At 32.4% G+C, this 24,722-nt stretch overlaps 1 protein-coding gene across 25 annotated transcripts in view; it reads right to left on the bottom strand.

Annotated features, from left to right (window-relative positions):
- Positions 1-3,535: 3,535 nt before the first annotated feature.
- The window catches only part of LOC138333659 (uncharacterized), a 44,959-nt gene continuing 23,772 nt past the window's right edge, over positions 3,536-24,722 (bottom strand). For 2 of the 25 annotated variants that reach the window (XM_069282164.1, XM_069282179.1), the window contains 15 exons: positions 24,605-24,694; positions 24,235-24,252; positions 21,876-21,983; positions 20,443-20,595; positions 18,612-18,740; positions 18,138-18,224; positions 16,048-16,161; positions 15,645-15,710; positions 12,987-13,055; positions 11,337-11,522; positions 10,014-10,127; positions 8,993-9,214; positions 8,081-8,287; positions 5,436-5,483; positions 3,536-4,713 (listed from right to left, as the gene is read on the bottom strand). In XM_069282164.1, coding sequence (XP_069138265.1) covers positions 4,511-4,713; positions 5,436-5,483; positions 8,081-8,287; positions 8,993-9,214; positions 10,014-10,127; positions 11,337-11,522; positions 12,987-13,055; positions 15,645-15,710; positions 16,048-16,161; positions 18,138-18,224; positions 18,612-18,740; positions 20,443-20,595; positions 21,876-21,983; positions 24,235-24,252; positions 24,605-24,694 — 1,814 coding nt within the window. In that variant the 3' untranslated portion in view covers positions 3,536-4,510. Of the gene's footprint in view, positions 4,714-5,435; positions 5,484-7,442; positions 7,467-8,080; positions 8,288-8,992; positions 9,215-10,013; positions 10,128-11,336; positions 11,523-12,986; positions 13,056-15,644; positions 15,711-16,047; positions 16,162-18,137; positions 18,225-18,611; positions 18,741-20,442; positions 20,596-21,875; positions 21,984-24,234; positions 24,253-24,604; positions 24,695-24,722 lie in introns of all 25 variants that reach the window. The other 23 variants (XR_011210016.1, XR_011210015.1, XM_069282168.1 and 20 more) reach the window with 23 other exon arrangements.

Genomic DNA, 24,722 nt, shown 5'->3' on the forward strand with positions numbered 1-24,722 from the left:
AAATGTCAAAGACAACTGGTATTTTCGGATCTAAGTACCGTAATTTTCCGAACTTTTATTTATTTGACTTTTATAAATACCTTTGATTGACTTTTTCAATACTGAACTGATGTGCATGCAACCGATCCGGAGTAAACCTAGGATACTAGAGGTAATTCAAATATCATCCCACACCTATGTTCATATTATAACAGTTTAAGCTTTCTCGTACATATATTAACTGTTTTTTATGAATACAATCATAGATATATGATAGTATTCGTTATGCAAAATAGGATAAGAAGCAAGTGGGGTTCACCCTTAATCACATCCGAGTTTACTTTTGATATTATTTGGGTTCTTTACAACATATCATTTAAAGCTTTATCGATAATGCATCTTTCCACTATCAGAAAATAATTCAATGTTAAATTGATCACGAGAAAAACTGGGATAAGAGAGGTAACCCAAATTACACGCCACAACTATATTCATATGAGGGCTTGAGCTTAATCCTCTTGGATATATTTACATTATTTAGAGAATTGTGGAGACATTCCGTTTACTCGGCTTCTATTATTAATATAAGTTTCCCCCTGTCCTCAGCCTTTCATACCTTACAACTTATGGCTTTGTCTTAAAATTTAAGTCATTAAGATCTTGACTGCAGCATATTTCCCGCATATAAAAAGTAAAATATCGAGTATTTGCAGGGATATTTGCAAATATAAATTTTCATGATTTCTAAAAGTAATAATATGTACATGTTATCTGATATATTATTGTTTCCATTTTCATTCTAGGTATTTTAAGTTCTCGAAAACTAACATGACAGATAATTCTAATAATCACGTTTATCTCATTCCTGGCGAATAACGCAGAATTTGATTAGTCGAGACAAGTAAACTATTGTCTTTTATTTGATAGCTACCGGTGTAATAATGTTGATGACGTCATGGTTGATTGTGACGTCACTTTTATCAGACGTGATAACATAAATAACAGGTATAACAGGCGGTTTGATAGCGAAGAGAGTATATACGTCGGAATACACAGGGATCCGGATTAGACAATGGCCGGTTTTGAGAGGTTATACTGTACGTAATACATAAAATAACACGTTTGCTTTATATAAGCAATTTTATTAAAGTATAACGTCATTAAAACGTAACATAGATATAGATAATATAACAAATTATATGGTAATCTACAGCACTTCATATATATTTTAAATGGTTGAGACAAATAATACTAACTGATGAAGACACTAGCATATACAATTTCAAATTACTTTTTAGGAAAGCAAATCACTTATGTATTTGCTAGACTTTCAGTATAAACAATAACACCTGAATATGTTTATTTTCTTCATGTAAATATATGAAAACAAATATAAGACACAGTATGAAATAAAATTGAATTTATCAAATTAAGAGAAAAAAACCGTTTCGTATAATGGATAAAACTAGTTATTTTAATTCACTCTATTTGACATAAAATTAATATCACTGTGAATATCAAATACAACCATAACATCACAAACAAACTGACGTCGGTTATGAAAATGTTCTAGTTTATATATTAAACCACAGGGAGATATCAGGCAAAACTACACAAATACTTATACTGCAAAATTGACAAATACAGCATAAAAATGATTATTCAGCTATCAAGATATGTTCCTTTCAGTTTCATTTTACACTATATAGCCGGTTATTTTCGCGATTTTGCTCGTCATCAATGTAATCGCGAACTTTTGATTCGTGAAAAATAAAGAATTGGTTGAGTGATATATAATTTCAAAGCTAAATCGCGATATTTTTCGTTTTTTAGAATTTAATATCCTTATTTTTTGTCCAAATGGTTACTATTTTGACCCGCGAAATAACCGGCTTCATGGTATTTGACAATATAAACAATAGTATCTTTCATTTGTTAACAAAACACATATAGACTGACTAACATGATAATCTAGAACTGATGTCTTCGAAGTAAAATGAATGCCACGTGATTTATGATTTATATACAATTAACATGGTATAGCAATACTGATGGTCACAATTTAGAGATAGATACAAATATATACATACAGATTCAATTTTCTCGACTAATACAGCACTATGTATATAAATATAGACTTCAATAAAACATCTAACATCTTCCCAAATGATTTTACTTAAAAGCTCCATTTAATGTCGATATGAAATATTATGAAGAGATTACCTCGAATTCGGTAAATAAGTGTTTTGAAAACAGTATCGTTGATGAAATCGTGAATCACATCAATAAACAGTCTTCGGTTTAAGTTTTCAAATTTCTTATACGCACAATCTGATTAAAATACAGATCCTTATAACCACTCCGTTTAATATAGTATCTGACAATATCTCATATGGGGTCACGTTCGATTGACCTTTTACCACGTGTTCTCCAGATAAAATACATGTTCTACACATTTTTACGTCAATTGTTAACGCCATTTTGTCCCAGTAAGCATACACATTGAACATTGTTGTGCACTTTGGGCGAGATGACTACGTACACGAAAATAATTCGGACAGTTTTTTTTCAAACTAGTTCGTCCCCAGTCAAGATTCTGGCAGTGCCAATTTGATTGGCCATTTGCAAAGGTCATCCTGACGTGACCCCTAATGGGATATTGTCAGATCCTCATATCAAACGTAGTGATAATAAGGATCTGTATTTTAATCAGATTGTTATACACATTAAATAAATATTTCAATACGTACTTTGACACATAAAGACATACAGTGTGAACCCTTGATCCGTTACCATGTTTACATGTAATACTGAGCAATGATCATTCTAACCCTATTTTTACGGTTAACAATGATGTTAGCTTACCTTAGTGTCAAGTTTTTGACAATATAGTGTATCATTAAGGTGAAGGTTTTTTCTAGACCTATTACTATAGGACCAGGTGTATGGCGTGACATACTTCAATACTGGACACTAATTTACCTTTATCTATGCTTGTGTTGCAATTATTGATAAAACACATGTGGCTCTTGAAGGAAAAAAAAACATATTGAAGAAGTATACCGTGTTACGGTTAAAACCATTACTGAACCACTATAAGCAATCTCATATTTAGATACTTGAGCAATACCTAGTGTTAATGTTTATAGGTCCAAAGTTAACATGTGCACAATCTTACTATAGCTAAAAAAAATTACGCTCCACTATTAAGAAACTTTATAAGAAAACAATGACCTCTGACTTTAAGACCTTTTGTTTTTTTTAATAATGACTTTCCAGAATGCAACAATATACAAATGTATGTGTCATGTATAATGAAATTTAGCTATATAGTTGATATTATTTTAACAAAAAAGGTTATTTTCAATATTAAAACCTTTATATAGTAAATATCATTTCGAGCAACGAGTTTCAATTTGTAACAAATATAACCAGACGCCAATGGACTTAACATTCGGCTGTAAAATGTGGCATGGTGTTTATGACTAATACTTTGACTCACTGATTCACTCTTTAATTCCATATCACAGCATAGTTATCTTCCCTTAGGTGTATGTATTTATTGTAACCTATTTGTTATTTGCCATTATAACGTATTTTTTTCAGAGAAAACGATATGAGTTTCGCCAACAATAACAAAATACAAAAAAAAATCATTTTGGATGTTTTATATGTTATTCTGTGATTGGGAAAATTAAATAGACTGCGTATACAATACTGTTGACTATGAAAATATTTTCAGTGCAATATTTTTTCTCTGTAGCAGTATCATGAATATGCAGCAATAATGGCACAGCCTCGTTTCGATCCACGGCAATCATTTTCCTATTCTGAATTATATACAAACTTTTAAGCAGGGTAAGGTAACAAAAAATTCCAAAATAAATTATTCAATAATTTATATTAACGTATTCCTGACATCACGCAATCAAAATTTGGCGTACCAAAGTATTCCCTATACATGTATGTATGTCATTTACGATGTGAATACGAGTAAATCATTGTTGAAAAAATCTTGGAAGTCTTGAATAGATAAGCTTGTCCTTAACATTATATCTAATAGCTTTGATATTTAATGGTTTACATTTACCATACGTCATATATAAGCTGCTCGGTTACATATACAGCATAATCTTGGATGGAAATGTTCCATACAGCATAACCTATTACTTACTTGTAGTAGACCACATGTATTTGCTTGCGAGTACAACTAACGGAATATCTTATCGTGATCGTTAGTAATATATAACTTTCCAAAGTTAAACGATATAATAGTAGCCAATACTATAATTGTTGAACTGGAAAGGTATGCATTGCTACTTCCAATACTGATACTTTAGTTTTCATTACACATCTGAGCTGAATAAATCGTCTAGTAAATATCACAGCTTTACATTCTTATTTCAACAATCTATTCAAAGTGTTTTTTATACCGATACCTCTAATAATTCATTATGACATTATAACGCTACTTAGAGGCAAAGTTAGCATCAAATAAGACATCACATGTGATAACGTTAGTCCCAACCACCTAACCTTCCTCTAGAAAATCATATATTTCATCTATGTGCTCTGCGTGTGCTTCTGTTGGTATAGCTGGGAGTGGGATGTCTCTTTTCCCCTTAGCTGGAGGGGAGATAACTTTTTGTACTTCTGGTTTTTGTTTCCCAGCAGAGCCACCAATTATCGCCTCTAAATTTAGTTTTTTCTTTAAAGCTTGCACAGATGGCTTCCCTGCAAAATGTAAAAAATATTCTATAGTTATCAAAATCACAAAAAAACCATTCTTCATTTATTTCAGTCGAGTGATATTGGACGCAACAATAACATTAATTGAGAAATTGAGTTGTTGATTAGTAATGCACGAATATTTCGATGCATTCAAAAAATATACACATACTACCTTAATGGTAAAGGATAACACAATCAAACTACGGCTCTTTCCAGTTCGCCTCATACTCTAAGCTTTGAATTTAACTCAGCATATCATCAAAGGGAATTAACATCACATTAATCATAGTCTAGAGTTATTTTCATTCACAATAGTACATTTACAGAAAACTGCACTAACCACTTATATTGAAATTTATCACAACTAGAAACTACTCTCTCATATCATTTCGATTTCCCAATTTTCACATCCTGGTTTGATAATGAACAAGCATCCGTGTTATGTATATGGCGTTTACCAAGACGGGCTACGTTTTCAATACAATGTTTGCAGAAATAAAGTTATACAAGTATGAAGACATTTACGATTGAGATGTGCCTATTTTGATATTATGTTTTGAATTTTTGTTGGCGGTGTAACGTGTTTTTTCTATTATGATTATCATTTTTAGGTCGTTATCACGAATTATCGGAAAATTAGATGATCTGAAGCTTACATCAAAAGTAATAGTAGTGCCTTGTTATTTTAAATGATATGAAACAAAATTAAATGAAACTGTTATTACCTGAGGTTTCAACTCCACTGGAAGATGAACTAACAGGCTCCGCAACCGCTGAAAACGAATGAACACATACATTACTTGTCCTGTCGCAGTATTTTAATTACTGTTAATGGATTTGTCTATAATTGATTGGAATGTTTGGTTTGTCTTTTCAATTTCAAACATAAATGACCACTGATGCATTTAAAAAGGATATTGAAGTCTTGAAGAATTATTTCCAAGAGTTCAAATGTCATGTACGTGACATTAAAATTGAAATTTAAAAAAAAATTAATGTAAGAATCAATATTATTAAAATACAGATCCTACAACCACTCCGTTCAATAGAGGATCTGACAACATCCTATAACGGGTCATGTTCGGATGAAACCACATGTTCTTCAGAGTAAATGCATTTTCTACACATTGCTACAACAGTCGTAAACGTCATTTCGTCCCAGTATACGGATATATTTAGCTATGTCATGATTTTTAGCGAGATGACTACGTACAAAAAATAATTTCGACCACTGAAATTTCACCTTAATATTAACTTCCTATTAACAGCCAGGATCATTTAGGAAAGTAGCTCTTTACATCTTCTTAAATGAATGTAAATCACTTTCAGACGTTTCTATGTCGTTTAGAGCTGGTATACAATTAAATTGATTGCATAGTTCGCATGCATTTGTTCAAAATTTTTCAGTTTTATCACATAACGTCCATTCATGTCATAAATAAGACACATGTGTAATAACTCTTTTATGATGCCACATGATGTTTTGACGTCATAATCTATATATGACGTCGCATGATTGTCTCAGTAGCCCACAACGTCACGTCCAAACAGGATTTCTACTGTTGTATATAAAGACAAAATTTAAGTTTTATTTCTATTTCTATTAATAAAAGTTTCAGATAAATAGAATCTTACACTCGTGACTATGTGATATGAAATTTATCTAACGGGTTCAATAAGTTGATCTGCAACAAGCCTGCCTTTGGGCACATACAATGTAGGATATCAACTCGTTTTACTAGTTTAATAAACTTTATATCACCTAGCAACGCATGTAAGTTCCTCTATTTATCATATAAAAAATAGGCGTACTAGGCAGTATTTTTCCCTTTTTTTATTTTTATATACATATGTTCAAGATCTGTATGACATATGAATGTTACAAAACATCAACAAAAGTATTTTTAGTTGGTTACGCTGATTATAGAACGGTCTAATAATATGTCACCACCAGGAAAAACAAATACCAAAACATAATATTGATATTAAGCATGCAGTATTATAATTATATCGGTGCTCTTATCATCAACAACGTTATGTTCGTATTAACAGTCGTTATATATGTTAGTTTATTAGATATGAAAGGCACATGCATGCGTCTTACATAATATAGTTCTTCTATCGTTATTGATGTTAAGCATGCATAATTCGTGTTGATGGTATTATTAATTGAGTGTTATTGAGTTGGAAATAAAAGGTACTAGTGTTCTCACGATGAATGAATGAATTGTACAATATGGTTTTAAATCACGTTTCGTGTTTGTCTGAAATGAAGCAGTGTACCCTAGCATTTAACTTGCGTTATGGTTCAAGGTTCGTGTTACAACCGTAAGAGCAGTGGATGTAAAAATATTGAAAACCAAGACTTCATCACGAGTTGAATTACTACAGCTGTATATACATTTTATCGTAGTATATTACTCTATTCATTACGTTATTGGCATTTCAAGACAATGATCAACTGCGATCATGAAGCAGTAAACACATTGTATAATTTCGTCCAATATCTACCAATCTGCCTGTTATTACCGACAACAAAAGAAATTTAATCATAATAAGAAGTATTAGTTTTTCGGCAGCTACACATGTATGTCTTGAATACGGATTGATTCATTATTAGCTGTATGAAACAGTCTATCAAAATACGTGTATTAAATTCCATTGTAGCGCGTGATTTTTTTAATAAGATACAAAACAAGCTGTCATTGCTATATATCTCCACAGCAACTCACACTAACTAACCGTGACGAATTAATCTGTAAGACAAATACCCGACTCTATATTGTTTTGAATACAAATTATTATTACTACAAATGAAATAAAATCAATTTTATATCAAAGTTACATTTCGTAAATTACTAATGATATATATATCAATTAAAATAAGTTTTGTCCACAACACATGCATTTGTATTGTCTTTTCTCTATTATTAGATCCCGTCTGCTAGAACACTGGTACTCCCTAGAGTCAATCTTGCGTTTGTATAATAGACCAAGTCATTCTACAACTATTTAGATTTTAGAGTTTACATCAAATCCGTTTGATTACTAGATGTACTTATCACAGAACCGATTCCTTAATATTGCAAAATGTGGAAAAGATATGTAGTTCAAGGGAGATAAGTATGTATTATCTCAACTTTTTAACAACACACTGTCACCAAAAAGGCTTCTTATTGGATCAATATGACTTAAAACTACTAAATTATTCTAATAATTACTGAAGTGGACACCACAGAAATCAACACATGCATATGTATTCTAACCGCAGAAAACATAGATGAGGTAGACGTAGTTAATAGAAATAAGAACACATGCACACGTTTTTCACATACAAATCATGAGTTCAGAAGCAAAACTCCATTCTCACCTTTCGTTGTATTGACATATTGTGCATGCGTGGGACAAACTGGTGGGGTTTTCACGCCATCCACAGTGTCATTCACGTACAAGTCATCGGTTTGATCATTCATATAAACTTCCTCCTGGATATCGGAGTTTGCGTACACTTGTGGACCAGAGTGTGGTGATGGTAGTATAGGTGGGGGTTTGGTTGGTACATACCGCGGAGGGTTAGCTACAGAAAACGTTGCAGTAAGTAGTTGATATATATGCACATTGTATTTGTGGATGGAAAAAGTATACATATACTCTACGGTACAGACACAATACAATTGAGAAATTATGGTATTAGTAATAAAAGACATACACAGGTATACATAGACACAGCTGCATAGCGTACATCAGACATTCTGCATTCTAGTTTTTGTTTTATTTCTCGTTTTTTTGACAATCAAACGCGAAAAGTACTTCAAGTATTTTATGCAATTATTTTATATGTGTGTTTTGAATAATAAATGTAAATATTGGATGATAAACATTTAAACTGCATGATATCGTTTTTGAAGCGTTTCTGGTAGCCTGCTTTGATAGAAATATACTATATTTGGTTGTATATTGAGCATGTATCCTGACCAATCCTATCTACATTATATAAGTTACTAGCGACAAATATATTGTGCGAACAAAATTAAACGTGTTTCGTCTAATTGATAAATGTAATAATTCTGTGCAAACACAACCAAACACGTTTGTCTCTGTCTAAAGATCTGTTAATGCCTGATAAGTTTTTAGTACATTGGATACTGAAGGATTAATATGCTCAAACAATAAATGCATTTTGTTGAGAAATAAAACTATTCCGAATATTGTATTTGGTAAGAATAAGCGATATTACTATTTTTCTTGGGGATCTATGTTAAGACTTGTCCTGCAAGCTTACCATTATCTTTTTTTGTAGTTATCATTTGACCAAACTTCCTGGTTATCGTGCCGACACCTCCGGGATGAGAACCATCGACCTCTGGTTCATTAGAACTCACTTCCGGCGACTTACTTCCGATATTAAACCTCGTTCCAGACCTATCATTTCCGCTGTCGAAACTAACACTCTGCTTTGGCAATACTGTCCTTGGTGGATTCCGTTGTATAAAGGAAGTGGTCACTGGTCACGGGGAATACCGAAGATTTAATAAGATATGTATCAATATATCCTGGTAATGTAGTTCCGAATTACTCGCTAATTATTGAATAATTAAACTGAAAACTCAAACCATACTAGAAGAAAATATTAAGTCATATAGTTATGTTAAGCATTTAATTTATAGGCAAAAAAAGGGATTAAAGAGTTGGGACATGCATGACAAAGCCAATAATTTTAGCCTGTGATAATGTCATTCAATTCTGATTTTATATAACACTATCAGATGTAAAGTGGATAAATGATCAATTTGATTGAGATCATGTTTCAATGCAGCTATGTGCTTTCTAATAGCAGTTGGTAAATAATATTTGAAGAAAATAAATGCCCCAAAAAAACTTATATAAGCATTCTATTCCAGGTTCAAACATATGAGCAAAACAAAATTCCATTAATATGTTAATAAATTCAAATTAAAGAGCAAAGTGTTTGGAAATGAACTATAATATAAAAGGTGAATATTCCTAAATAGGCAACTTCTATGTTTTTAAATCAGAAATTTTAGTCGAAGAATAACTGTACCTTTTATTTGGTGTTATTTAATTTTAAATATGTTTGATTATGAAACAGTCTTCCAAAAAATATACGTACATACGTTATGTTAATTGATACAGCACAAACAAGATGTCCTTTGAAGACAAATCATGCAAATACATGCACAGTCATACCCATTTCTGTTTATTATGTTATTTGCGATGATATTTAGCTCCATTGTTATTTCCATGCGAATTTGTATTATAAAAGAAGCAACGAAAATTCTTACCTTTTTCATCCAGGTTAATTGGTTTTTGCGGCGGGCTTAGCTTTACACCTTTCAGCTGATTTGCCAGATTAGGGACAGACTGTGAGCGCATTTGTTTCATTCTGGCATCTTGATCTGTAAGTAAGAATACAATAGCATTTGATCATTGATAATTATTTTATTGGTGTTTTACCCTCGGCCATATGAATTGTAGTATGGTATCTTTAAAACACAATTTTCAAAGCAATAAATGTTACATTAAATCAAAGTTAATGAATGTTCTGATAGCAATGAATATGACATATATTACATTAATGCTAAGTAGGCAATAATTAGGAAACAAAACTAAAACAACAAACAAACGGACAAAACAACAGGTTGTAAATAAATGTATGAAAATTCTATGTTAAAAATTGTTTTATTTTGTATGAATTATATAATATGATTATCAAAAGAAATTGGGAACAAGTGAATCATAATTTTAAAACAACATGCAAGATGATAAGAATTTTTCAGATATAACATCTTCTAACCCTTCACAAGTATAATTGAACTAGATGTAGCTTCCATGTGCGAATTTCTATTTCGCACACGAAAAGTCAAGGATGTATATATATATGTTCATAGTGCTCAAGTCATAAAAGGTAATATATTATGAAACAAATAATCAGCATGCAAGCTACAAAGAGTAAATTATATGAATATATATATATTTTTAAATAAAGAAAATAATGTCATCGTACCGCCATGCAAAATAAAGTATGAATATATGTCCTCAAGTGCGCAGCGATGCCGAACAGTACACACCTGTCCACAACCATAGCATACAATGCATTTGTAATAGCATTAATAGATAGTTTAGGAATTGGCAATAATGCAGACTATTTTAATATCAAATAATAATAATCAAGCTACAAGATTATGTAAGTTGCTACCAAACTAGTATCATATGTAAAACCCATTTAATTTCTGTTGTAGAACGATAAAATTGAGAAGAACATATTATGAAAATAAATCTATAGAATACCGAAACATACTAAAAAGTTAAACATATGTAATAATAGTCAAGTAAAGTTATTGTACGGGGAAAACATCATCATAAAAAAATATCTGGTCAAATAAATTGATGACTGCTTTACAATGTTATACCATAGCTCGTTATATAAAAAATAAAATCGGAGGCAAAATACAAGAGATAATTGATTGGTTCATTTAACGATATGTGATAAGTTTTAAACGGCGGAAAAGCCAAGCACATATAAATTGCGTTCAACCTTAAGTTTACCGATACATGATGCAGCTTATACTTTATATATTTGCAATACGAAACCGTGTGATATTTACAATTAACATTTGCATTTCGACTACCCGGCATTCCCCAGATGTTAGGAGCGGTTGGTCGACGTGCATTTGGAAACCTGTGTTCTACGTCATCAAAATCGCCGCTCAACAAACGTTTTTTTCTTCCAGTGACCAAACTACCAGTATGTTTCTTGATGGGAGACTGACTGAGTTTGTCCCTAGAGGATCCTGGATACGGAACAATTCAATCGTATAACAACACTAATACTGTAAATGTACTTATTTCAGCGCAGTCAAATATTAGCGTAAATGTGAAAAAATGTAAATTATTATTTATTATACATGAATTAGCGCTTCAAAGACAGTGCGAAAAACGTTAAAATTAAACTTCCGCTTACAAATACGTACACATGACTATGTTATTACGGCTACAACGTTGAAATCAACAATGTGTCATATCTAGAAAGTCTTTCACGCTGCAGGAAACTAAATGTTACGACAGTTAAGTTAGAATAGTAAGAATAGTTTCACAGTTTTAGTATTGACCTTGCATTAAACACACATACAAGTTCCAATCTTTTCTAACACAGCATCAGAAGATACAAAATGTATGTTAGTCACTATAAGCCAAAACAAACAAAAAAATCACAATAAAACGCAAAGGAAAAAGTCATCAATAATCTATCATCGATTATTGAATGTATCGCAAAAGCGAACAGATATGTAGTACATTTTCTTAAATGAAACACTTCCAAAATATTAATGTGGTTAGTAAACACATACGTGAATAAATGCCCTATGTTTTGTCTCAGTTAAAGATGCTCATCCGCCAACAGAGCATAAATGATATTCCTCATTTGAACAATAGTTGGTGTTTAGTAGTGTATATTTATGTGTAATTAACACGAAAAATAATAATTTTTAATTATTTTTCATATTTTTAACTTGAAGTAAAATCAGAAGCTTAAACTTTTCAATGGTGGTAATGGTGTTAAGTAAGTAACTTTTGTAACTGAAGAAAAATACTAAATCGTCTGCTGCTGTTTTTGATAGTGAAAAAAAATACCATTTGTCAGCGATGGAGCATCTTTAATGATATAAACGTATTCATTTAAGTTCAAAATCATTTCGGATTTAGATTCTAGTCATGTTCGAGAGAAAAATTGCTGAGCATTTCAAAAGTCGTCGATCTCAATGTCTGGCAAAACGATCAACAAATGGTACAACAAATGTTCATATAGAATTTTAATTTAATCATTTTCATTAAAAATAACTAGCCTTTGACAGTCGGGGTGTTACACATTTTTTGATATCTTTTAATATTCGCAATTTATCATATTAATTACAGATACTCACGTTAAGTTAATAATTGTCCGTTTCTTTCATAACAAACGATCATAGAATGAGACGTGAATCTAATTAACTAATTGTTTTGTTTACATGTAGGCATTCGGTTTAAGCCCAAACTTTCAATATTGTGCAATTCGAACAAGAAATACAGAATAAATATTACATTGCATGATCGTTACTGTATTTAACTATATTTACATCTTTGAAATAGTCTATTCAAGTATTTGTCTATCCTTGATACTTTAATCATATTGCAATTTCAGATAACTGAATGTTATGTGTTAGTGTTTGTTAGTAAGACACACATAACGTTAGTGAACATCTAGAGATCTACGAATATACCTATTATCGGTGGAGGAGGGGGAGGAGCAGGAATTCCAGGTACTGGAGGAGCAGGTGGTATCGCTGTCTCTGTTAACACCAATATCATACATTTGTAATTATAATCAATTTCTGTTTCTCCAGGAAACCTGTTCATTTTTACGGGTTAACGTATTGTATAACCTTAGGATACCTATTGATATTGTGAGTATATACTTTCCTCAAAGTATATTTTCCAATTACGACCCAATGTCAGTGGCGTAGCGCCCAAAAAAAAATCTGACTTCCATTTTTGTAGTCAGAAAAAACACAACATTTGAATACACGTAACGCTACAGAATATAAATTACGTATAAATACATATGATATGTCCAACTGTATGCCTAACATAACTTTGTGCACATTTGAAAGATTTGAACATTGGCCATTCTGTAAATTTATTAGAATAGTCTATATATTTCCGGTTACCAGATTGTTAAATTTGATTATGTTTGAATCCTGTCAAAGACAACATTAGACTTCTACACCGAAACCCCTCAAGCAAATGGGGATTTTGAATCGGGAAACACTTACGAATACCAAAATAAACAACATCGCATGAAAAGATAGCAATATTCTAAAAACATATAGTTATATTAAAATGATAGCAAAACAACTAAAATAGCAATTGCAACATGTTCTTGGCCTTAGTAACGAAAAAGTTAATTTTTCAATTTTGGCTCACTTCCCGCCCCGTTAAAACGCGTGTTAATCCATGATTTCTTACTTCTTTCTTACTTTTTTACTTTACTTTCTTCTTATTTTTTACGAATATGAACAGATTGTTAATTTAGAAAAAAATTTTGTTGTTGTAATTGTTAGAAATAGAACATAATAGGTAGAAAAATAGGTAATAAATACAATGTTTAATTTTTTTAATTGAGGTGGTCGAGAACTGGTCCCTACTTACGCCATTTTGACAGTGGTCTTTGACTCGCTGTCGTAAACAAACCAACACGTAATCTTAATTTTAATTTTGCTTAGAATATTCGCCACAAGTTTGACATCAGTTAAAAAAACACAAAATTCTCCCATTCCTTACTATTATTTTATTTTTACAACCAAAATCCGTTTTTTTGTTGTTTTTTTTTTGTTCGAACACTTGTCAGGGGAGTACATGTATATAAAAATCACCACTGTTCTAATTTTGTGTATAGTTTTGCATGGTTATCACCGAAATATCGTGACCTCCATTCAACCATTGGTATATACATTTGTATGTTAAAAGTTACCAAAGAAGTAAAATAGTTACTACATTATAACAATTTCCCGTCAGCTTCTGGGGGCTTCCCCCCCCCCCCCCCCATACCCCCTACCGGAGCTTCGCCCCTGGACCCTGAGCAGGGGGCGACAAGCCCCCTGCACCCCCAGGCATGCAGGCCTATCCAGTCCTAGCTACACCGCTGAATGTAAGTATTTCTATATAAATAAAATACAATTTAATACTTTAATGTTACTTTGTATACGAATTTCATATTTTTTGATAATAATTTGGTTTATATATTTGTTTTCCGCTCAGTGTTTGTAGAGTCTCGGAGTTGCGTTTCACAATTTAATTTGATCATGAAAATGTATGTAGAACTGTTACGTTGGGATATTTGTCTTTCATGTCAAGGATTATGTAAAATAATTGATTTTAAATCAATCTATTTCATAAGAGGTGTAAATATCTGAAAGAAATGATAGCACGTAATAATACAAACATGTGGTCTCTTCCATACTTTATTTTTATCTATACAACTTTCACTTAATATATTAGATCTAATAGGCACAATGAATAAATAGTAACCAGTAATCTTCATCCCAGCGCCAATCCTGTAATAATAATCTGAAGTATATTTAGATAAAAAAGGGAAAAAACCGGAAATTGAAGGATACTTATTTTAGTAATTAGCGGGCTGCAAAAAAATCATCTTAAGCATATTCAGGCTATCTGCTGTATCCGACTTCATATTTCTTTGTCACAAATTATATTACTTTAATTATCAACTACTTTGTAATTTCACTTGATTGCAAAAGGTTGAATATGCTACAATCATTCAGTATTCGTCGATATTTAGGTAGTACACATAACACTATTCAGAAAAGTAAATAAGTTATGTCTGATATATAAGACGTAATATATATGTCATATGCCTTGCTATATGTAAGCCATTGGTTATTTAGATATACATAGGTGCATTAGAATGGTGGTACATGTATTTTGTCCAATCAATAGCAATCCATTAAACCCGTGCCGACAAGGACATTATATGAAAACTAAAAGCAAAGAAGGAAAAGGTGAGTTGTTGGTTGGATAGTATAAACCATTATTTTAGCACAATTGCTAAAAAGATCAATCAGGATGAATATGTTTCATTTGTTAGACTGTCGAACGGAGCAATTATAACATGAACTTGATTAGGCAATGATATGTTCTGTATTATATAATTTCCATGTGAGTTATTAAATGTAATAAAGCAGTTAAGGATTCAACTGGAAGGTAACATTATATCTTGTATATTACTATAATTGTGAATTATCTCTTTTTCGATTTGAGTTTGTTTAAGGACCATGCATATCGAGGGTATTAAATAGAGTTGATATCTTCTTGTGTATACATGAGGGGGTTAGTTGTACTAGAAATGCAAAGATTGATACCGTTGATTTTTGGAGGACTTTGTGGGGCTTTAAATGAAGGGGGAGCTTTCGCCATTCTCTTTGCGCCTGCAAATATGATATGACATAGTACATATGAGGGATGACATGAAAAAAATGATGATGTAAGCAGAAAAAAACTAGATTAACAACCTTAAGAAATAATTTCAAATTTAAGTGCAAGTTATTAACAAGTACTGTTATGGAAATTTAAATAGAGTCATTATAGAGAACAGAATATGTTGCGTATTACATTTGAATGAACCATTCGACTACAATGTATAATATAAGATAAAATGAATGACATATTTCGAAACTCAACTGATTTACTATTTATGCATCGCTAGGAATTTAAGAAGACTTATTTGGATGATGATTTATATAATACTGCTATGGTTACACACACCATGGTCAGAAATGTGGGGAGGAGGAGGCGACATGTGCGCGGGAGGAGGAGGCGCCATGTGATCAGGCGGTGGTATGTCATGACTTAGAGCATCCATGGTTTGTCCCGAACTTACTGTAAATTCAATGGAGTATGACTTAAAGGACAATGCAACAGTATAAGACTGTAATACAAATATTTCAGAGTTTAATAGCATCATAAGTATATATGCACCAGTTTAGTAATAACATTTAACAGCATCATATCATTGAAACATATTTGAATTATAACTATCATAAATTGCCCTACGTCTGATAACATTAGAAAGTAGACGGATGTTGCTTTCCCGTACATTTTATTTATACAGAGGACGATTTCCTCCATGTACATGTATGTCTCAGGCTACATCTTATTACAATCCTTGATTCCTTGATAACAAAGTTGCGATTAATGAATTACATCTAACCACACTCTCTTATTTCTATCTTGCAGTCATTAACCTCTCCCTCTTATTTCTATCTTGCAGTTATTAACCCCTCCCTCTTTATTTCTACCTAGCAGCTATTTACTCCCCCTTATTTCTATCTTACAGATATTATTCCCTTCCCCTTATTTCTATCTTTCAGTTATGAACCCCTCCGTCTTTATTTCTACCTCGCAGCTATTAAATTCCCCTTATTTCTATCTTACAGATATTATTCCCTACCCCTTATTTCTATCTTGCAGATATTAACCCCTCCCCCTTATTTCTATCTTGCAGATATTAACCTCCCTCCCTTATTTCTACCTTGCAGATATTATCCCTCCCCCTTATTTCTATCACGCAGATATTATCCCCTCCCCTCTTATTTCTATTTTGCAATTATTATTCCATTCCCCTTATTTCTATCTTGAAGTTATTTACCCCCACCCCTTTAGTTCTATCTTGTTATTCCAAAACATTATTTTGCTTAATGCACCGATGGGCTAAAAGGAAGATAATGTTTGTCCATGTACGCATGTATATTATGCAAGCAAATAACCTTTTTGCTGATATCTGATACCATTAAATAAATGCGGCATATGAAGCAATGATTTTTTTGGTATTTATCAATTTTTCACGACGTTAGTGCAAATGATATACAATATGCAGCATATCTGTTTTATAATTAAAATCGATAAAAAGAGAATATTGTGCAGTATACAGGATTTCGGCTAATATCACGGCGTGAAAGATAAAATGATATGTAAGCATGCAGACAATATTTTAGCATTATTCGTCTTTGAAAACTGCATGTTAGATTTTAATAACGAGTATGTAAGATTAAAATAAATACAGATTTCCGGCTTTATATATACAAATTAATGACTTATAAGATACCGCGGGAATTCGGTGGTATTTCTGGAACTTTCAGTGACGATGTACTTGATCCTTGTTTTAAATCCGTCCAATATTAATATAACACATGATACAAACAATATACACATTTATCGTTAAATGTATATAAATAGTTTTGTATCATAAATTCATATTAAATTTTGAAATTCAATTGCAAATTATCAAAGAGTGAGTTGTTTTTCTACGTATGACTAGACCATGTCTAAAAAGTACGAAAAATGGCAATATCGTGCCGTGTTGTTTAAGTATTGTGTTGAAGTCGTATCCGGGAATAAAGTGCATTATATCAGTATATGATTTATTATGAATGTATATGATATTTTGTTTAACACTTCTTCTATAAATCAAGTACATTTGAATAGTACCAAAATATTAAACAATTTTTATTTAAATTTTATCAATAGTTTTCCCTAAACAAAATTTAATTAGTCAATATTGAAGTGTTTGACTTCGTTGATTTGTTTCCGAAGATAAAGTAAGGTACCCTGATTCAGCATACCCAGTCAGATAAATGTTTTTTTATTTCCTCAAATAAATAAATAAAATAAATAACATACATTTTTGTAATTATATATCTCTAGCAAATCTAACCACACACACAAAAAATCTATAGTGATTTCAGAGTACAGAACAACCGCCAATGAATAAGGATGATTATAAATCAGGAGGGAGACAGTAAAAGTACCAAGGCATTATGACAGTTTTAGTAAAGCATGTAGTCATGTAAACACACCAGAATGTACGTTTGGAGGTGGGGCTGGTGCCTTGTAATTCGGTGGCGGTGTTTCACGATTACCGTCCATTTTGTTTCTTGAACTGTCTGTAATTGATAAGGGACTGATCAGGTGCTTAACCTAACTGTAAACGTAATATGTACAACGGGGACGTGATTAAACAAACCTCTGCATTAAGAATGAACCATTTTGTTACGTAACTACAATTTAACTGATGTAACAGTCGATATCGTTCACTCGCATCTTTCAGAAGAACAATATCAAAAGGATACATTATTATATATTATTTTATAACATTGCATAACCTTCTTAATGTATACCATGTTGTACAAAGATAGAAGTACATGGCTGTATGTTTCTGAACGTATGTTCAATATAAAATGGCATATTGCTAATGATTAGCTCTATTCTATTTGATTAATATTATGCGATGGATGAAGAAAAAATATCAATGAAATAAAATGTATATATACTTTTGTCAAAGTCCGGCTTGTCATTTTCATATCCTAGCGGAGAAGTTGCCTCACAAGGTGGTGGCGGAGTTTCCTCCCTTTGTTTAGGCGGAGAAGTGGTGTTAACATGGAAATCTCTATGCCATGGTGCTGTAACAAGAATACACAGATGTATGCAAGTCAATATAAGATATTACCATTCAGACATTTTCTATTTTTTATATTACAAAATGTTATTGTGATAAGTGTCTAATAATAAGTGTAATTATCTTTTTTAACCTGGTCTGAATAATAAAAAATATAATGATGCGAAGAATATTTGAATATATACATTTATGTATATCGTTGTCCAACCACTTCACTTTCAAGTAAATATTAAATATCTATCAATTCTCAATGAAAGACCTCATGAAGACATAAGACTGGAAAGCTGCTCCACTGGTAACAGATTTTACCTACGTGTTACTGCAGTTATCACTTAAATGATTCTTGATAATTTGAAACTTCTAGTCTTAGATATATTCCTTAATACATATTAATTTGATATTTGAAGAGAAAAATGCATTTATGTTTCTTACAACACAATAACATTGAATTATGAAAATAGAATCTACATAAAATAATAATCATATATCATGCCAAGCAAACTTGAAAATGAAAAAAAAAACTACAGCAGCCCCATCATTTGTACAATTTTGAATCCCCAACCTATAAAGATACTACCATTGCATTTATGAGTGCTATCTCATGCTTAGTTTCAGAGAAGAAGTCGTTTATATGGAAATAGCCAAATTGACCCCATTTGACCCCGCCCCTCAGGCCCCCGGGGGTCAGCCCCATCATTTGTACAAGTTTGAATCCCCAACCTATAAAGATACTAACCATTGCATTATGGGTGCTTATCCCATGCTTGGTTTCAGAGAAGAAGTTGTTTTATATGGAAATAGCCAAATTGACCCCTTTTTTGACCCGCCCCTCAGGCCCCCGGGGGGTCAGCCACATCATTTGTACAATTTTTAATCCCCACCCTATAACGATACTACCATTGCATTATGAGTGCTATCTCATGCTTAGTTTCAGAGAAGAAGTCGTTATATGGAAATAGCCAAAATTGACCCCATTTGACTCTATCTCCTCCTCAGGCCCACCGGGCACGCAGCCCCCATCAATTTTACAATTTTTGAATCCTCAACCCTATATAAGGGATTGCTACCATTGCACATATGGGATGCACGATCCCATGCTTGTTTTCAGAGAGATGGCGTTAAAGATTGGGAATATATGCCATATATTGACCCTTTTGGCCACCTCCCCGCTAGGCCCCCGAGCTGGGGTCAGCCCCATACATTTTGTACAATTTTGAAACTCCACCCGATAAGGAGGCTACCATTTGCAGTATGGATGCGATCATCCATGATCTTGTATTCAGAGAAGAAAGTCGTTTATATGGAAATAGCCCAAACCCCTTTTGGCCCCGCCCCCTCAGCCCCTTGGGGGGTCCTAGCACTCCCACTCATTTGTACAACAGTTCAGTAGCCCCATTAAGGTTGCTACAATCGTCAAATTTTTGTTGAAATCCCACCAGCGGTTATGGAGAAAAGTCGTATTGTTGACGGACGACGACGGACGGACGCCGACGACGGACGACGGACGACGGAACGACGTCGAGACGCACGGACCGCAGACGGTATGGCATAAGCTCACCCTTGGACCTTCAGACCAGATTGAGCTAAAAAAAAAACTACACAGTGTACGTAATCGAACATTGTATGGTATTGCAAGCAACTATTTAAAGTAATATATATTGACTTTCCACTTATCAAAACATCATTCGTTTGTGCAAAACACCTACCTGCAGACTGGGGTGATTGTTTAAGCTGTGTCGGGTCTGGCATGCTTACTCTTGTATGCTTGGGCAACTCAGAACGGCCACCCCTTCGCATTGGAGCGACCGTATTGCTACCTTTCATGTCTGGGTGAAAGTGTCTGTTGCTATGGACTGGCTCTATGGTGCAAATTACGTGATTGCATAAATATATAAACTAATCTAGCTATCGTTAATAGTTAGCAACATATTAATCAAAGCAAACTGTTAATCAAAATATTTATAAATCCCCCTAGCATGAAAATAACTTAGTAAAGTAATACGATGAAGCGAACGTTTGTTTCTGACGAAAAGCATGAAATTATTTGTCTGATATTTTAATCGTTTTCCCCGTGTGTATGTATTGCGTATCATCCCCATAACGATTTTCTTTTCTAACCGATTACGTTTCTTGACTCGTATGAATGATGGCCTCCTTAGCATCGCTTTTTCATATCAAGATCATGTAAACATGCGGTATTGACGGTTCTTAGTTCAACTCACAATTGTGTTGTAATTTGGTGTGGGACTGCTGAATGTTGACCCCTTATGTTTCAATAAAATGATTAATACTTATTAACAAAAACAATCCCTTGGTAGCAAGTGGAAAGTTCACTTAAAGATTCTGGAACAATAGCTTTGTCAATATAAGACAAATGAACATATCAATTTCATACATTCTACTGTTGCATTTGTTCGTGATTGTTGTTAGTTTTAGTTTCATTAGAATCGATGCAACACAAATATAACATGAAAAAAATCCTTAAGGTACTAATACCATGTGCACTTTAATCGGTTGTTAATATTCTATATTATGTTCATTTTTTCTTTACGCGATAATAAAACGATATTGATGTGTAAAATGGGTATAAGTGCCGATGTGCAAAATAGGAAAATACTAAAATGTAATGCAGCTTACAATGTACGTTACTTTTAAAATCTGAAACTATAGTTGTTCTCTAGGAGGCAATCTTATACCCATTTTCACAACCCCCTCCTCTAAAAAAACAAAAGTAGAACTGTCGCCAGAGTGGCAGAATAATATCCCCCGCGCGGGCTAATTAGGTCTTTTAATTAGTAATATGGGACATTGGGAACCCTATATCAGGAGTCTGTGTACCAAATTTTATCAAAATTTGTCAGATTGTTCGGCAAACTCCTCTTAAACTAAGTTGTGTCTTCAGACAGACAAACAGACGAACGGAGTATGGAGTTAAGAAGTGGATCGATTGTTGTCTCTACAGACGGACAGACAGCTTAACATTTGGACATCCTAAAACATGACTACCCCATAACCTCGTTGCTTGTGTATATATTAAAATATAAGGATATACTTTTACGTGTATGCATACATTTACACAAGTTCTATGCGTATAAACTACACAAAATACATATTCATATTGCTATTAAATAAAACAAACCTCTCGTTTGTCCTTGATCCATATTATACTTTTTCATCTCATTTTGCAATGTGGCTCCCGTTACGGTTTTTGGCCGAGGATTAGAAACCGGGGCTTCATAGTCGTAATCTTTAATTGAAACAAGTAGCTACTCAGTCGAAATCACAAGGACCTTATTAACTGATAATAAAAAAAATAATAGACAACTGACGTGGTTGTGCCTGTTTTTCATATATAAACAATCTTGGTGTCATATATCTTCATTCGAAAGGAATACAAACAATATGGATGACATTGAAATGTTAATATTTTATTTCTAACCAAGTGTTGGACAGCAACGCAACAATACTCAATGGTCCATATTAATAAGCTGATAACCACATGAAATCACGAGAAAATACAAAAAAAATCGAATATTGATGTCGATAAAGTATTTTACTTTCATTCCATTGTAATAATAAAAGCAGGAAATGAAACTAATTGTGAAATATGACCGCAAACTGAATAGTTGCCTAGCGTTAACCGTAGTTCACTGTCACGTTACGTTACATATAATCAGTTTGATATGATATCAGATATATATATTATTTATAGCAAAAAAAAGTTATATAACATCGAAAGTTAGCTTTTAAAGAATAAGTCCTATTGATAGAACATCTATTTCTTATATGAACGATTTGTCTGTTCAAGTATCAAATGAAATTTACCAAATATGTTATATTTTTTAATACGTATTTATTAATTTTTGTTAGTTTGTTTTATTTATTAGGAGAGCGACTTCCCCGAAGATAATGTTATAGGAATTTGTTCCAAACTATCAAAGATTGTCGCTATGCTTTTGGGGTGCGATACTATAAATAGCTATAAATTAAAGCGTGCAAAACGTACAATAGTACGTACTATTGGTTTGTTGGATAACTTGAATATGTGCTACCATCAATTTACATTATTAGCCGATACGTATTATACTTCATAATCCAGTAAAGGAGATAATGGGCCTCAGATTTGATTCAGTCTGCTTAAATTTGCGTTAGTGTGAATAAAATATGGTGTAGTCTCTTATCTATTTTCATAATTTTTTTCATCACACACATGACAAGCTAAAGCAATATTGTCAAAAAGTTGACCAGTAGGACCGCAAATGCATGTTTCTTCGAACAAAATATAAATTACACACAAACACTCCATTTCGATTTGCGCAGAATGCCATCCATTTTGATCCTATGTTTTATCATTTATGACAGATTAAACTTGTTTCTGGTGACTTACTTTTTTCAATAACTTTCCAACAGTCATAAATACGTGGGTCAGTGTGCTTGTTTTTTTGCACCATCGCAATTTTGTGTTTAACAATCAATAACTACTAACTAATGTAATTTGGTTATGATTTCATAATTAAGTATATGTTGTTTTTTTGTCAAACTGAACCATCCACATTTTTTAGCACAAAAAAAATTACTCGATAAGCTAAAACTGCCGTCGCACTGCCGTCTTTGTAAAGTAAAGAAAGAGTACAAAATTGACTCTCAAAAACCATAAGAAGCACACATTTCCAAAACGGTCAAGGTTATTAAAACGTGACTTGGACTTACACTGAAACCTATCCAGAGAGTATACTTAATATGCAAAATACAAGCTTATAGCTGTGAAGCATAGATGAATGGTCTTAATTATCCCAGTGGTTATTATACATGATGAATTTGATTTAAGAATAGCATAACTTACCAACGGTATTAGTCGGTTATTATAATCAATATTTTTATATATATTTAGGAATACACTTATCGTGATACTCCTATGCGAATTGAAACAATTACTCCAAATTACTTCAGGCCACAGTAAATGTTTCTGTACCGTAAATAGTAGTAATTTGATGATCAGAAAAGAATGTGCACTAGAAGTGGTGTTATGTGTAAGTAATGAGTATGGGGTATTAACAAGGAATAACCGGTTGTATAATTAAAGTTAGAATTCAAAACAAGATGAGTAATCTCATATAAACTTCACGATTTAAATTTTGTATGTTATAAAACAAATCGAATGCTTTTCTTCGGCACATTCCTGGGTCACCCAAAGTTGTCCACTTTATAACGACATATCGGATTGTTTGTAAATCACCACTTTAAGCCATTAATTTTATCAATCTATAGTTTATCTTTATCACAAGTGGTCAGTTTGACCATATTAAGAATTGTGATATGGTTTTAATCTAGTGATAAGCGTTTGTAGAATAATATCAAAACGAGGTCAGATCAATGGTTTACATTGATGGCCTTTAAATATTTAAGCGAAATATTTTAAATATGTTACCACGACCTCTTGACATAATTTGTTGTATCCGGGTATTAGTTATATAAGATGTACGTCATCAAATACTCACCGCGTCGTTTTACTTTGCCTAAACATTTTAGATATAATATTATTTGACAGATGCAATTTTGCATTACATTTGTAAAAATCGTTATGCTGAATCAAAAATAGCAAACGTAGCTTAAATGAATGATACTAATTTTTAAATTGAATAAGTTTTATACCTGTTTAAACATCAAAATAAATATGCTATTGAAAATAAATAATATGAATAATTTAACATACAAGATTAGTGTTAGTATTAAAAAATTGCCAAATATATTATTTGCATATTCTACATTCAAGTTTAGTTTTATTATAAAAACTGCAAAATTTACGACTTATCCAATATATATATGCAATTGAAACAGATATATACAAAATAATAAGGAAACACAAACCTGGTGGTGGTTCCGAATTCTGCCTATCTCGATCCTCCCTAAATTGGATGTTTCGTGGTATAGCCGCGCTATGCCGTGGTGGTTGGTCAACTTATGAAACACAACAACAAAAATAAGT

This window comes from Argopecten irradians, chromosome 10 (genome assembly GCF_041381155.1).
Source record: "Argopecten irradians isolate NY chromosome 10, Ai_NY, whole genome shotgun sequence".
Classification (NCBI taxonomy): Eukaryota; Metazoa; Mollusca; class Bivalvia; order Pectinida; family Pectinidae; genus Argopecten; species Argopecten irradians.